This window comes from Ailuropoda melanoleuca, chromosome 8, assembly GCF_002007445.2.
Source record: "Ailuropoda melanoleuca isolate Jingjing chromosome 8, ASM200744v2, whole genome shotgun sequence".
NCBI lineage: Eukaryota > Metazoa > Chordata > Mammalia > Carnivora > Ursidae > Ailuropoda > Ailuropoda melanoleuca.
Genome location: NC_048225.1, coordinates 125,672,770 through 125,689,622, shown reverse-complemented (window position 1 = coordinate 125,689,622; position 16,853 = coordinate 125,672,770). Strand labels below are relative to the sequence as shown.

At 44.0% G+C, this 16,853-nt stretch overlaps 1 protein-coding gene across 6 annotated transcripts in view; it reads left to right on the top strand.

The window, feature by feature from the left end:
* LOC100475592 (myeloid cell nuclear differentiation antigen-like protein) overlaps window positions 1-14,140 on the top strand; it is a 46,455-nt gene extending 32,315 nt beyond the window's left edge. For 4 of the 6 annotated variants that reach the window (XM_034667327.1, XM_034667324.1, XM_034667323.1 and 1 more), the window contains 6 exons: window positions 1,831-1,998; window positions 5,172-5,339; window positions 8,228-8,437; window positions 10,664-11,083; window positions 12,668-12,853; window positions 13,821-14,140. In XM_034667327.1, coding sequence (XP_034523218.1) covers window positions 1,831-1,998; window positions 5,172-5,339; window positions 8,228-8,437; window positions 10,664-11,083; window positions 12,668-12,853; window positions 13,821-13,889 — 1,221 coding nt within the window. In that variant the 3' untranslated portion in view covers window positions 13,890-14,140. The remainder of the gene's footprint in view (window positions 1-1,830; window positions 1,999-5,171; window positions 5,340-8,227; window positions 8,438-10,663; window positions 11,084-12,667; window positions 12,854-13,820) is intronic. The other 2 variants (XM_034667325.1, XM_034667326.1) reach the window with 2 other exon arrangements.
* The last annotated feature ends 2,713 nt before the right edge of the window (window positions 14,141-16,853 follow it).

Below are 16,853 nucleotides of genomic sequence, written 5' to 3'. Positions count from 1 at the left end.
ATTTTTATTTATTTATTTGACAGAGATAGAGACAGCCAGCGAGAGAGGGAACACAAGCAGGGGGAGTGGGAGAGGAAGAAGCAGGCTCCCAGCGGAGGAGCCTGATGTGGGGCTCGATCCCATAACGCCGGGATCACGCCCTGAGCCGAAGGCAGCCGCTTAACCGCTGTGCCACCCAGGCGCCCCTGCTATGTCTCTTCTAAATTAAAAGCTCAGACCATCCTGTGTGCTGGACAGGGCAGGGAGATGAGGGAAATAATCAGCAGGAAAATGATGTTATGGTATTTAAGTATTATCCAATCAGAAAGTATACTTCAGGATCTAAATTCTGTTATTCAGATAGAAGCTTTCAGTTTAACTGAATTTGAGAGACGCTCACAATGTTTTTGTTGATGAGGTCAAATTTCTGCATGTGGCGGAAGTGAAGAGAGCAGTGTCTTTAGGAAAGCATTTCCCATGCCGTCGAGGGGGTCACACATACCGCACGAAGCATCTGCAGATCAGAGTGGAAATACCAGCTCTCTGCAGAGACATGAAACACCAACGACAATCTGACATATCTGCGTATCGAACACTTAGTGATTGGACTCGAAACTCTGTGCTTCATGTGCTGTGTGTGATCTTGTCCCTTCCCTATAAGACCAAATAGTATGTGTCCCTCAGGATGCTGTCGTGAGTCCCAATTCACTGATGAGAAACGTGAGGTTTGCAAGGTTAACAGCGTCTGCAAGGGTCACCCAGACAGGGCAGGTCATTAACTCTATAACGTGAGCACTTAGTGGGCTTCTGAGTCCGTGGTAGGTGTGCAGATGTTACAGTATTTGGTAACTTATTTTTTAAATTGATGAACAGACAGTGTCATGTCCGGACGTTGTTTCCACAGCCCAGGTCCTGACCACCGTCTAAGGAGGAAAGAGGGTCAGGGGGTGGCCAAGGTTGCTCTAATCAGGAAGCTGCATGCCAGGGACAGCCATTTCCAGAGATCCCTCACCCACAGCTTCGTCAACAAGTGACACTTTATGGATTAGACAAATGAATCCCTAGTGGTAGAACTGTGGCAAATTTATATTGCATTTTGAATGGTACAAAAGGGCTTTCATTAGTAAAAGTAATGGGAGTCAAGAGCAAAGATTCTACTGACAATTCCTGCACTTGCTTAACAATGATGAAAATGCAGGGACTGGGAATGGCCGGGGTGACACTCTGAATGAGCCTGTGTGTTGTTGAGATCCCAGAAGGGTTTGGTTGCCTGGTCAGAATCCTGCCTCTAGAATTATGAATTCGGGGGAAACTCTCTAGGATTACAAACAAAGCATCCAAATGGGTGAAGAAGGGGTCTTCTAGACTCGAAGAACAGGTGATGGAAACCAATATGCTTATTTGGAAAAGGTGCAAGGAGATAATGACCTGCTTAATAACATCCTTAAACCCAGCCAATGCTCTGAGACTTGCTTTCCTTACAGCATGGTAGGAATTTCTCTCAATCAGTAAATCCAGTGTTCTCCTGAGGAAGAGACATGGGCCAGTCTGCAGCAGCAGAACAGAATTCCACAACACAACAATGAAATTTGAATTCTCTGAGTTGTTAAGATTTGCAGAGTGACCCTTGTAATCTTGGTTGGTGTCTGAGCTGGGGAGATGTTGGAGGTATCTGAATATGTCCTCTAATTCCAGAGTGAAGATCCTGGTGTGTGTTAGGGGAAGAATGGAGAGAGAGAGAGAAAGAGAAGGAGAGAAAGTGAGGGAGGGAGAGATAGGAAGAGGGAAAAACAGATGTTCTGGTTTATCTGATATTGAAAACCATTAACCAAGGGGAAAAACTACTTTCAGAAGAAGAAAATCAAAACCACACAGAATGATGAATCCAAGAGGATGCAGCCACCCCAGGGACAGAGTCAGCTTCCAGGACCTTCTGTAACCATTACACAGTCACCTTGGAGCTACCCTCAGACTCCTCCGATGCCTCCACCAACCCCGGGCAGCCGTTCCTCAACCAAGGTACGATGTTCCTCTTCCCACTATTGTACCTCCCCACAGCATGGTGTAGGACTCATCGTGACCTCGAGATAGCTTCTAATTCCCTACCATGTATAAATACACCAATTAGCAAAAATCACTCATTACTTTATCAAATGACGATAATGAGATTTTGGTGTTTTAGAAGTCCTTATCTACTTACAAGGTTTGCCTTTTGACATAATTCCAGACTTCAAGAAGTCTACTGGCTTGCTCCAGGAGCAGGGCTGGGAAGTGACCACACAATTACAGAGGAACTTTAGAAGATATTTATTTCTCGCTTTCCATTGTCTTCTCGTCCCTTTCCTCTTGGCTTCCTGACCATTTCTGATTCATGTCCAGCATTCCGTGCTCGCTCCTACGTCAACTGTATGAACATATGTTATCTCTATGATTTGGAATTCCTTGCTCCTATCTATTCCCTGGCCCAGAGACACAGCCCTTCAGACACCAGCCTGACTCCTTTCCTCTGGCAGGTCCTCTTTCGTGCCTGAGGACAATACATCACAACTTCCCACTACTCACTTTCATGGGTCCCTTTTTTATTATTCCTCCCCAGCTTTTGCAACCATTATGATGAGTGTAAATTCTCTTTCCTTCCTGGAAATAACCTCAGATGAGAGGGAAACACAGCTGGAGTTGTGAGTGCATCAACTCACATTTGCCCTGACATGGCCCCAGTGGCTGCCAGCGTACGAGGATAAAATGTCCATTCTGTGGCCAGTACACAGGCAACCTATGGGATGAGTAAAGCAGCATTTTAATCAGTGTCCTGTACTATCCTTTGTGACCCAACCCCAAGCTACCCCCTGACCCAGAGTGTACTCCACTGCAAAAAGACACATAGCAGTTGAGGGCAGACTCCGTATGGACAAGGTTTCTCAGATTCTGTCTTCTTATTCGTGCTGTTGTTGGCCCCCATAACTCACACTCTTCTCACAGTATCTCCAGGACTTATAAATGGGACGGAGCTAGCAATCTGTGCATGTTTGCCTCTAGACCAAGCGGCCATGCCTGTGACTTATCTACTCATTGGAACTTCGGCCCCCTGTCACTCTAGTATGACAATGACGTAGGTGCCCAACTCAGGAGAACTCTACTTTGGCCATGCATAGTGGCTTGGAAGTGACACTTTCTAAGTCCCCCCATCTGCCTATACAGGTGACACAGTCATTTCTTCTCACATCAGAATCCTTCTGCTGCCCTGATACCCCCTTGGAGCACAGGACCCCAGGGAGGCTCCACCACTCCCTCAGCCTCTTACACCTACACACTCCGTGCTCTCATTCCTCCTCTGGGGTCCGGCCCCTGCACGGGAGGCCGTCAAAGAGGGTGCCCAACTGTTCACTCTATGCTTCATTAGGTGAGCAGGAGAGCCTTGCCCTGACTCATCACACAGTCTCTCAGAATTTTCTCTAGGGTGTGGGTTCTATTTGTTCTGTTGCTTCAAAACCAGGCACAGTCCAATATTATGTTTGACACCTGCTCCTATGTCTCTCCTAAATTAACAGCTCAGACCATCCTGTGCGCTGGACGGGGCAGGGAGATGAGGGAAATAATCACCAGGAAAATGATCAGTTATAGTATTTAAATACGATTTGATCAGAAATTATATTGTCAGCATTCAAAACCTGTTATTGACATAGAAGCTTTCAGTGTAACTGATTCTGAGAGACGCTCACCATGGTCTTGTCAGTGAGGTTAATTTCTGCGTGTGGCGGAAGGAAGAGAGCAGCGTCTTTAGGAACGCATTTCCCATGCCGTCGAGGGGGTCACACACACCGCACGAAGCATCTGCAGGTCAGAGGGGAAATACCAGCTCTCTGCAGAGACATGAAACACGACAATCTTGACGTATCTGTCTAGCGAACACTTAGTGATGGGACTCAAAATTCAGTGCTTCATGTGCTGTGTGTGATCGTGTCCCTTCCTTATAGACCAAATAGTATGTGTCCCTCGGGATGCTGTCGTGAGTCCCAATTCACTGATGAGGAACGTGAGGTTTGCGAGGTTAAGCGTCTGCAAGGGTCACCCAGACAGGGCAGGTCATTAACTCTATAACGTGAGCACTTAGTGGGCTTCTGAGTCCGTGGTAGGTGTGCAGATGTTATAGTATTTGTTAACTTATTTTTTAAATTGATGAATAGACAGTGTCATGTCCGGACGTTGTTTCCACAGCCCAGGTCCTGACCACCAAGGAGGAAAGAGGGTCAGGGGGTGGCCAAGGTTGTTCTAATCAGGAAGCTGCATGCCAGGGGCAGCCATTTCCAGGGCTCCCTCACCCACAGCTTCGTCAAGAAGTGATCTTTATGAATTAGACAAAGGAATCCCTAGTGGTAAAACTGTGGCAAATTTAAATTGCATGTCGAACGGTACAAAAGAGCTTTCATTAGTAAAAGTAATGGGAGTCAAGAGCTAAGATTCTACTGACACTTCCTGCACTTGCTTAACAGATGAAAATGCAGCTACTGGGAATGGCCGGGGTGAAATCCTGAATGAGCCTGTGTGTTGTTGAGATCCCGGAAGGGTTTGGTTGCCTGGTCAGAATCCTGCCTCTAGAATTATGAATTTGGGGGAATCTCTCTAGGATAACAAACAAAGCATCCAAATCGATGAAGAAGGGGTCTTCTAGACTCGAAGAACAGGTGATGGAAACCAATATGCTTATTAGGAAAAGGTGCAAGGAGATAAAGACCTGCTTAATAACAGATTCTTAAACCCAACTGATGTTCTTCTGAGACCTGTTTCCCTTAGAGCCTGGTAGGACTTTCTACCGGTCAATAAATCCAGTGTTCTCCTGAGGAAGAGACATGGGGCAGTCTGCAGCAGAAGAAGAACAGGATTGCACAACAGAACAATGAAATTTGAATTATCTGAGTTGTTAAAAGTTGCAGAGTGACCCTTGTAATCCTGGTTGGTGTCTGAGCTGGGGAGATATTGGAGGTATCAGAATATGTGCTATAATTCCGCAGTGATGATCCTGGTGTGTGTTAGGCAGTGAAGAGGGGGGAGAGAGAGAGAGAGAGAGAGAGAGAGAGAGAGAGAGAGAGAGGAAAGGAGGGAGAGCAAGGAATGGAGAGACAGGAAAAGTGGGTGAGATGTCCTGGTTTATCTGATATTGAAAACCATTAACCAGGGGGGAAAATTGCTTTCAGAAAGTGAAAATGGAAACCATACAGAATGATGAATCCAAGACGATGCAGCCACCCCAGGGACAGAGTCAGCTTCCAGGACCTTCTGTAACCACTACACAGTCACCTTGGAGCTACCCTCAGACTCCTCCAATGCCTCCACCAACCCCGGGCAGCAGTTCCTCAACCAAGGTACCATGTTCCTCTTCCCAATACTTATACCTCCCCACAGCATGCTGTAGGACTCATCATGACCTTGAGAGAGCTTCTCAGTAATTCCCTATGATGGATAAATACTCTAATAACCAAAATCCACCCATTAGTTTATCAAATGCAGATGCTGAGATTTTGGTGTATTAGAAGTCCTTTGCTACTTGCAAGGTATGCATTCTGACATCATTCTTGATTTCAAGAACTTATGAGTTTGGTCCAGGTGTACAGGTGGGAAGTGGGCAGACAATTAGAAAGGAACATAAGAGGATGTTTATTCCCTATTGTTCCCTGTCCATTCACCCGTTTCCTCTTGGCTTCCTGACCATCTTTTCTGGATTCATGTCCAGCATTCGGTGCTCATTCCCATGTCAGCTTTGTGAACATATGTTATTTCTGTGATTTGGAATTCATTGCTCCTATCTGCACTGGCCCAAGACACCCCCCTTCAGACACCAGCCTGCTTCCTTTCCTCTGGCAAGTCCTCCCCGATGCCCCAACCACAAAGATCATATCTTCCCACTGCTCCCTTTTACGGGTCCCTTTATTTTTTCTACCTTGAACTTTCAACCAGTATACTAAGCCTACGTTCTCCTTTCTTCCTGGTAAAATAACCTCAAATGTTAGGGAGCAACACGTGGAGATACGAGAGCATCAACTCCTTCGTAGCCTGCCTCTGTGCCGCCCTGACATTGCCCCACTGGCTGCCAGCACTCGGGGGTACAATGTCCATTCTGTGGAGAAAACACAGGCAACCTGAGGGATGGGCCAAGGACCATTTTGATCACCGCCCTCTAGTATAGCTTGTGACCCGACTCCAAGCTACCACTGACCCAGGCCAGACCCTGTGGCAAATACACACATAGCAGTTGAGGGCAGACTCCCTATGGACTAGGATTCTCAGATTCTGTCTTCTTATTCTTGCTGTTGTCAGCCCCCGTAACTCACACTCTTCCATAGTATCTCCAGGACTAACAAATGGGATGGAGCTAGCAACCTGTGCCTGTTTGCCTCTAGACCAGGCAGCCACGGCTTGACCTTATCTGGTCATTGGAACTTCAGTCCCAACTCTCTTCGCAATGAGATGACATAAGTGCCCATGTCAAGACAACTCCACTTTGGCCATGCATACTGGCTTGGAAGTGACACTTTCTAAGTCCCCATCTGCCTATACAGGTGACACTGCCATTTCTTCTCACATCAGAATCCTTCTGCTGCCCTGATACCCCCTTGGAGCAGAGGGACCCCAGGGAGGCTCCACAACCCCCTCAGCCTCTTACACCTACACACCCTGTGCTGTCATTCCTCCTCTGGGGTCCGGCCCCTGCACGGGAGGCCGGCAAAAAGGGTTTCCGTCCATTCACTCTATGCTTCATTAGGTGAGCAGGGGAGTCTTGCTCTGACTCATCACAGGGTCTCCCAAGGATTTTCTCCAGGGCATGTGTTCTGTTTGCTTCTTTGGATTCAAAGCCATAAAGAGATTACTCTCACCTTTGATTTCTGCTTATGTGTCCTTGAGCAAACAGCACAGAATGGCACGATTCGTGAACTAGGTGGGGGGTGGAGGATATACTCTGAGAAAATGACCTCCTTACACTTCAATCTATTACCTGAATGAAGATTGTATTGTCATCATCTGAGGGCTATTCTTGTGATGCCAGTTTATGATCACTGAATTTTAAAAAGTAATAGCTCGAGATGACCCTGCAGTAAGGTGACTAAGGCTATGTGGCTGACATGAATGGATAGTCTACTCTTATAAGGCTGTCTTTTAACAGAGCTTCCATCAACAGGGTCATCATAAGCCATGACGTACTGTTTATTGGAGCAGAGTACAAAGTTCTGATAAACCATGGAAAAACAATGATGAAGACATTTCTGTGCACTGGGCGTTGACTTGGTGCTGGATTCAAATCCAGACTTTGAAATCTAAAGTTTAACATTTAGTTGGCATATCCCGAATCTAGAGTAGATACGTAGATGGTAAAATGTCTGCAATTCAGTTTTATACATTTAGGCAGATAGTGTTAGGTTTGGGGTTGTTTCCATAAGCCAGGTGCCCAGGGTGGCCAGAGGCTGTGTAATCAAGAAGCTGGCTTACCGTGGCATCTCTGTCATATGCCTATCAACTAGGCACTTTAAAAATTACATTCCTGAATGTCAGAAGTGGTAAAAACTGTGGCTAATTAACTAATGTGATGAATACTTAATAGCTTTCATTAAGCAATGAAAGGCAGTAAAGGCCCATGATTACAGCAATATTTCCTAACCTCACTGAGTAAATGTACAGCCAGTGGCCATGGTTTGGGTAGGATATTAAATAAACTGAATACAGCTCAGAACGCCGAAAGTTTCCGGTTGTCTGGCCCACTCTGGAAAGATAGCAGAATCCGTGGCTGAGGAATCACATGTTGAGAGAACATCTCCATCAGGGTTAGGATTAGCGCTCCTGCTGGATGGAGGGATGGGTCTTTTATATGCTGAAAAGCAGATAATAGAAACTGATGTCCTTGATGAGAAAGGCGGAGTTAATAAGTGCCCATAAATGTGGCCAACCTCGTGTGAGACATGCTACCCTTACAAAAGAAAGATGGCTGTGAGAGTTATACCTCATCAGTGATTTGGGCCAGTCCTGCAGGAAATGTAGAGCTGCCATATTCTATCTCAGACCAATGAATTTCAATCATCTGAACTTTTAAGATTTGAGGAGTGAGATGTCTCATCCTGGATGAGATGAGAGGAAGGTAAAGGTAGGATGTCTACATATTCACTCCTACTCCCCCTGCAACCGGTTTTAATTAGTAGAGGCAAGGTCCTGTTTTACAAAGTAAGAACGAAATGAAAGTATATTATATTTCATCTAATTTCAGAAACAACCACAAAAAGAACAAAAACCTATTTTTCTACAGAGAAGAGATGATATAACCACCAAAACTGATTTCACCATAAGGATGCAGCTATCCCAGGAACAGGGTCAGCTTCTAGAACCTTCAGCAGCAACCAGCACATGCCCAAATGCAAGTCTTCCCTGCATTCCACAGACGCTGCCAAACACCCCGTCCAGCAGTTCCTTAATCAAGGTACGATGTGTCAGCTTCCAGTATTTCCCTACCTTGTTAGTTGATGACAAGGATCAACAGAACCCTGAAGGGCTTCTTAGTAATCCCCAACAACATACAGTTATTTCTTTATTTAAATCACTCATTTATTTACCAAGTGTATATTTTAAGATCCCATCTAAATTCAAATTCCAACTCTGATTATGTTCCTGTCTGCATTAAAATAACCCAAGAGCCAGTGGACAGCTAATCATCCTTATTCCACATGGGATGTAATTGGTCATTTGTTTGTTTGATTTTATTTTTGTGTTTCCCTCAATACACAACAGAGACCACTTATGGTGGGAGAGAGTGTAGAAATACAGAGCCAACTGGAGCACTATTACCTGTTGTTCCTCTCCCATTTCTTATTACGTAAATAATATTATCTTAGGAAATTTAGGAAGTGGAGATACACAGACAAAAATAGGTAAAATTTTACTATCTGATCTCTCTTACATCAAATGTCACATTTTGAAAATAGTCTTCTGATTTTACCCTTTGTTATGTATGTACAAAGAATATCATTTTGTCACATGACATATATTTTTCTATAATCCAATTTGAGGGTTCTTTTCCATCACTTAATATGCCTTAAAGTGTTATTTAAGTCAACCAATATAGATTTAAATTCTTATTTTAATGTATAAGAAAAATTACATGGTTATTCCACAAAATAGAAAAATAGTTCTGTATTATTTGACTTTAGGTTATTTCCAGTATTCCTCAGGCCTGCAATGAGCATAAGAAGAGCATGTGTCCATCAGAAATGCCCCCATGAGCCTCAGGGTAGATCCATAATAATTTTCCAGGTCAGATCACAAGAAGCATTGCTAGTCTCTGAGACAGCCAACTTGTGGCCTCGTACTTGACCCTGGTACTTGCCTTGTCCTTGCCTTCATACTTCCCTTTACAGATCAATACTTGCCTCCAATTCTAAGTGTTCTCCTGAAACTCTGATGTGATTCAGGCCACTGGGGAGACAGGATGTCAGAGAAATTCCCCTAACACTTGGCTTTTCCACTGACATGCTTCTTCTCAGGGTCCTGCCGTTATTCCAACAGAGAAGTGTGGTAGAGGTAGAAATTATTCTCCTTTCTTGGCTGAGACTCCTGTAATGAGACAGATTAACAAGAGAAAAACAAGCCGAAGTTTGTTTTAACATATATACTTCATATATACCTGGGAGAAACCAGGGAAAAATTAGTAACTCCCTGAGGTGGCCTAAACCACCAGCTGAAATACCATCTTCAGCTAACGACAGGAGAAAGGAAGGTGTGGAGGCCATTTATGGAGAATTACCAGGAAAAGCGGAATAAACAAAGGGTGTTTGTTATGCAGATTTCAGTCAGGTCATTCATCATAAGATTCTCTGGTGATTTAGAGTCATCCTTCTCTTCCTGGTGGAGAAAGAGACACTCTTATAAATGCATGTTCCTTACAAAAGGGCGATTTCTATTCTCTTTTTGAGCTTTTCCTATATCTGCTATTTTTCAAAAATAATCAGCTCAAAATAATTCTATGCCAAGGAAGCATATTTTCAGATGCTCATTCTGCTACTCTTCAAGAGCCTGGAGCCAGGATATTTCCAAATTAGGGACGTTCATGAGATTCTCCAATGCTTGTTTAATCCCTTTTTCGCACGGCACTTCTTGGAAAAGGGCTAGTGGTTTCTGTCTTTCAGTTGTGACATCTACTGGGATTGATTCCAGATGAAATCAGTGGTTTCTGACTGGAGCCATTCTCACTGTCAATGCTGTTAGGGTGATTTATTTTCTTAGCTATTTATATCTTACTCGCTTACTAGAATGAGTTGATTGGTAAATTAAGATGATATATTCATCCTCATCTCTACTGGGAATCCTTCACGACAACATGGCTGTTGCTCACTTCCTCTATGCTCCACAGAATTCTCCTAGGAGAAATACTTTTTATCTTGAGTTAATCACTTTTAAAGAAAAAATATTATTCCTACCAAACTCATAAAACAATGAAGAAAATAAATGAAAGTTTGTTTAACTCTTCTCCATGTCTTTCATGCGCTACATTATACCAGGTCAGCCATTTCTGCCTAGCTCATTTTTTTCCAAATGCATCCAAGCAGGTATTTCTGGAGGCTCAACATTGAGCCTAGGTAGCTCTCACTAGAAAGCAACTGTGTATTCTCTTTCTTAACTATGCCTCTTTTTGGTGTGTACTTCCAAGTAGAAACCAAGATTGAAGGTTGTACCTAGAGCACCTTCCATAGAAGAGGGTTTCCAGAAGGGCCCCAAGGAAGTGATGGTGCTGAGAGCAACAGAACCATTTGCATATGATCTCATGGAAGCAGAGAGAAAGATGTTCCATGCCACTGTGGCTACTGAGAGCCAATTCTTCCAAGTGAAGGTTTTTCATGTCAACCTGAAGGAGAAGTTCATCCCAAAGAAAGTCATTGCCATATCAGATTATTATGGTCGCAACGGGTTCCTGGAGGTGTATAATGCTGCTTGTGTGTCGGATGTCAATGCTGACCGAAAGATGGAAATCTCAAGCAGACTGATCCAAAATGCAAATGCAACTCCTAAAATCAACAGTCTTTACTCACAAGAGCCAGGAACATTTGTGAGTGGGATATATCAGGTGCATAAGGTAAGCGCAAACCATTGTTTTGTACTATTTCTTCTGCAACCCCAAAATTTGAAGGTCTGAACTTGCCAAATAGAGTTTGGTTAACTTCTGAAACACAGGAACTCAAGGACCCAGTGACCAGGGTAGCTGGGTAGAAGCTTTCCACTTCGGGATATGGGATAGAAAAACTCTTCATATTCTGCTTCCCAAGGTAATGCCACACAAATTCTACAGAAGGAGATTTCCCAGAATCCTTGGCATTTATCATATATGATGATCCATTCACAAGTATCCTGGTCCAGTACAGTGCAGACTTCCTATTAGTATACATATCCCAATGATTTTGTTTGAGTTTTTTTTCATCCATTTCGGTGACAGCTTAAGTTAACTGTGAATAAAGAGTTACCCTCCCAAACTTGAATGCTAGTTGGGACAACCAGAGTAAAAAATCCATGGATGACTCTGCCCTAAAATGCGGCTATTTCCAACAGTTAGCTCAGATTCTGATCATCTGAATCCTAAAGTGCTCTTCTGTTCACATTCACTCATCAAAATATTGTTGGGCAACTGACTTTGGCATTATCTAATAGGAAATATGGATATTGAAAAGACTAGAGAAATCATGTGGTTTAATACTCAATTTATGGGGTGCCTGGGTGGCTCAGTCAGTTCAAGCATCCAACTCTTGATTTCAGCTCAGGTCGTGATCTCAGGGTTGTGAGAATGAGCCCTACATTGGGCTCCATGCTGGGTGTGGAGTCTGCTTAAGAGTCTTTCTCTCCCTCTCCCACTGCCCCCCCAAAATAATTTTTTTTTTTTAAAGATTTTATTTATTTATTCGACAGAGATAGAGACAGCCAGCGAGAGAGGGAACACAAGCAGGGGGGAGTGCGAGAGGAAGAAGCAGGCTTCCAGCAGAGGAGCCTGATGTGGGGCTCGATCCCATAACGCTGGGATCACGCCCTGAGCCGAAGGCAGACGCCTAACCGCTGTGCCACAGGCGCCCCCCCCCCAAAATAATTTTTAAAAAAATACTCAATTTATTAATATCATCAATAAAATGCAGAATTTTGGTGAATTCTTAGAATTAGTGAAGGTATTTCTGTCCCAACACATCATGGAAATACTAAGCTTAGCCAGCCTTACTTTTCTATGAGAAGTTTTGTTCCATATTCCATTAAAGTTGTCTTCCTGGGTGGCTCTTTCCTTCTACCCCTGTTGTTTCCTGTGCCCTCTGTTAAGTGGCTTTGCATACAGGTGCCTATGCAGAATTAGTGAGTAGAGGGAGTAAGAAGGAACCTAGAACGATGGGACTAGATGATGTAGATTCAGGATTCAGGCAGAATGGGAGGAGTGAATAACTAGAGAATGGAGAAGAATTACAGAAAGGACATAATCTACTTAATGATGATTAATGGCAATCCTCAGACTCATAAGGAGAGTTCTCTGAACAAAATATTTTAAGCTATTTGCAACCCCGCATTCTGGACCTCCAGCTCATATTAACCTATCAGAGACAAAAGTTTACACCCACACCCTGTGTTTCTCATAGATATGGAAACCTGATCCAGTTCTCAGGAAAAGGGTGTTGATTTTCTCTTGCAGAAAAATGTGTTGAATGAACACATCATTTGGTATGAAATACAAGATGAGACAGGGAAGATGGAGGTCTTGGTCTATGGACGACTGACCAAAGTCAACTGTGAGGAAGGCGATAAACTCAAACTCATCTGCTTTGAACTAAGTGCGGAACCAAGACAGCTGAGATCTGTAATTCACAGTTTCATCAAGGTGGGAACTTCCGGTGAACATTGTTTCTCCAACATAGAAGTCTTTCAGAAAACTAGACTGACTGTCCTTTCCATCATTCTTTCCTTTTTTAAAGAAGGAGATGTTTAATCATGTTGAAGAGAGAAACCCCAGAGAGGCCTTCAAAGTATATAAAATTAGCTGAGTATTATAGAGTTGGTTGAATGTGTCAAAGCAGGAAGATTATTTAGTAAATCTGGGCTTCATGAAAGCAGATTTGTTTCAAATCCTGCTCTGTGATTTCCTAACTGCCTAGTGAGCTTAAATGCCAGGAACCTCAGGTTCATTATCTACGATATGGGAGGAACGTCTTCTATCCCACAGGATGCTAAATAGAGCTCGTAGGAGACCTAAATGATCCACGGTGCCCCTGAATATCTCAAACCACAGAGCTACCTGCCTCTAGTGAGATACACAGACTGGTCTACACAGACGGGGGGTTGGCACTACAGGACTAAGTCCACACTCTTTGTCACACACATCCATGAGGGACCGTGGGAAGACCAGCAAAGGCTAACACCAGAATGAGACAGATCAGTACAAACGTTGGTGCATCCAGACACACAGCAGTCCCCACACTCGTAGATCTCTCCAGTTCTTTGGCCCTCAAACCTTCCAGCTTTCCCCTCACGGCCTCCCACTCTCCTCCCACCTGTCTTCCCAGTGAGAGCCTGTCCCTCAGCTCCTGGCATTGAGTACATCTGCTCCTTCCTCTCTGCTGCCCCGACCACATGCACTCATGCTGCACGTGAGGGATGACCTCCTTCCAAGGTGATGGGGTGACTCAAAGGACAGGAATTCATTGAAGGGGAGGGGTGAGAGGAGTGAGAGCCTTACAGGAAGAGGAGAGAAGGGGATGTAGCCGGCGGCCGGAAGGCAGAGTCAGTGTAGGGAGAAAGCCAGAATCAGCTGCATCTCAACTGCTGTCTTCCTCTCTTTCTTCTTCAAGGTCATCAAGTCCAGGAAAACCAAGAAACCACTAATCAATCCTGATTCACAAATGGAAACCTCGCTATAATATCCTTCTAAAAACCTGGATTCCATTAACAATGATGTCTACAGAGATGAAATCTAAGTATAGAAAAAAAATACATATATATATGAGAGAAATTCAGTGATAAATATACCAGCTATTAATGCTGGGGAATAGAGTGGTGATGGGTATTTTTATTTTATTTTTTATACTTTTCTATGCCATCCTAATGCCATATTTTGCATTTATAATTTTTATAATTTGTAAAAATAATAAACTTTTTTTGCTAAAGGAGTGCTATAGCAGGAGTCTAATTCATGAGTGTGCTGCTTAAAAGCAGTTGTCTGTGGCCTGAAGATCAGGCTGGGGCCCCAGGTCCCAAGCGGTACTTGCATTTATACTTTGGTTGTGATCTTGACAAGGTAAGGCTATGCCCTGCTCAGAGAAAGACAGCCGAGGGGGCACGTGTCAGCACAGAACCGCTCTGCGCTTCAGTTGCCAAGAGCTGTGTCCTAGGGAAGGATTGCTTTCACACGGAACAATCTGTTCAGAATTGGTGTCGCTGCGGGGGTATGATGGCTCATTGGTCTGTCCAGTGAGGTACCCTCCGGCGGTTTCCAGAAGGCACTCCCCGTGTTGCCTGAGATTCTAGGCCTGTGTGACGTGGGGTAACTGGCTCCATTCCTGTAGTCAAGCACCAACCGCCCAGTAGCTGTGCGGCCCTGTTTCCTGGTTCTCAGGCTGCACAAGGCGGGTTCCATCAGGAAGTTGTCCCAGGTGAAGATCTGCATCAGGCCAGCACTGAAGACTCCTTCATTTACTGTCCAGCACAATGGTAGAAAGCAGGGATCCCAAACCTGGCATTTCCAGTCTATTTCTTTTTTTTTTTTTTTAAAGATTTTATTTATTTCTTCGAGAGAGATAGAGACAGCCAGCGAGAGAGGGAACACAAGCAGGGGGAGTGGGAGAGGAAGAAGCAGGCTCATAGTGGTGGAGCCTGATGTGGGGCTCGATCCCATAACGCTGGGATCACGCCCTGAGCCGAAGGCAGATGCTTAACCGCTGTGCCACCCAGGTACCCCCCAGTCTATTTCTTGATCCCATATTGACTACCTGGTGTTTTGCAATTATTTTGTGTCACTTGGTCTCCAGCTTGGCTGTAGATGGTTAATCGCTTTCTCTGTCTCACTCTCCTCATATGAGAAAAGCAAGGAACGGAAAGGTGAAATCACTTTCCCAATGATACTCAGAGGGTCCCTCCCAGCCCTCGGCTGGGAATCAGGCTGTGGTCCTGCTTTGGGGAAGGTGTGTGAGGGGGAGGGAAGGAGGATGAGGTGAAAGCTGGGAAGGATGGAATGGGGTGTCTCCCTCTGGGAAGGTCCAAGGCTCTGTATGTGCAACTAATCTGAGGAAAAGAGGCTTTACACATCTGCCCTTGTGGTTTGGGGCCAAGGTCTGTGGAAAAACAGTGAGCTGTTCTGCTTGTACTGCCTCCTCCCTGATGGTGTGTCTTGTATTCCGAGGCTTAGATGCCAAGGGTAAAATATAGACTTGTTTTAATCTTCTTGCCTGATATCATTCTAATAACATTCATATTATTTTGGTCATTTTGGGAAACCAGAGTTTGAAGGAACTTAGAAGTTGCAGAATCTGATTTTTTCATCTGTGATGTGGAAACTGAAGTTAAGGGAGATTGAGGGAAGTCGTCAAGATCATAACATCCCTCAGCTAGTTAGGAAATGGAGTTCGTGCTGAGATGTCACTGACTGCTAAAGCTTCCTCCATATCAGACTTGACTTTTGGACCCTGAGGATTCGGATGGCTTTCATACAGAAAAGATGTATGTACTCTGAGCTATTCTAATACTTCAAAGTCATATTACTCTATACAAACTTTCTGTAATGGACTGTTCTAGACTATGTATGTGATGGGTGAGGAGTAAGAGAGCACGGCTTCCTAGTGACCTGACCGATCAATGTCTTTGCTTNTTCGGATGGCTTTCATACAGAAAAGATGTATGTGAAGGAGCCGAGATGCCCTTCAACAGATGACTGGATTGAGAAGTTGTGGTCCATATATACAATGGAATATTACTCAGCTATCAGAAAGAACGATTTCTCAACGTTTGCTGCAACATGGACAGGACTGGAGGAGATAATGCTAAGTGAAATAAGTCAAGCACAGAAAGACAATTATATGGTTTCACTCATTTATGGAACATAAAAAGTAGGAAGATCGGTAGGAGAAGAAAGGGAAGAAGAAAGGGGGGTAAACAGAAGGGGGAATGGGAGACTATGGACTCTGGGAAACAAACTGAGGGCTTCAGGGGGGGGGGGGTTCGTGGAATCGGATAGGCNTAAGGAGGGCACATATTGCATGGTGCACTGCCTGCAAGTAATGAATCATGGAACTTTACATCAAAAACTAGGGATGTATTTTATGGTGACTAACATAATATAATAAAAAATATTATTAAAAAAAAGATAAAAACCTTCTGCACAGCCAAGGAAAACAGTCAAAAAAACTAAGAGCCAGCCCACTGAACGGGAGAAGATATTTGCAAATAACACTACAGATAAAAGATTAGTATCCAAGATCTACAAAGAACTTCTCAAACTCAATACATGGGAAACAAATAATCAAATCAAAAAATGGGCAGAAGATATGAACAGACACTTTTCCAATGAAGACATACAAATGGCTACCAGACACATGAAAAAATATTCAAAATCATTAGCCATCAGGGAAATTCAAATCAAAATCACTCTGAGATACCACCTTATGCCAGTTAGAATGGCAAAAATTGACAATGCAGGAAACAACAAATGTTGGAGAGGATGTGGAGAAAGGGGATCCCTCCTCCATTATTGGTGGGAATACAAGTTGATACAGCCACTCTGGAAAACAGTGTGGAGGTCCCTTAAAAAGTTAAAAATTGAGCTACCCTATGATCCAGCTATTGCACTACTGGGTATTTACCCCAAAGATACAGACATAGTGAAGAGAAGG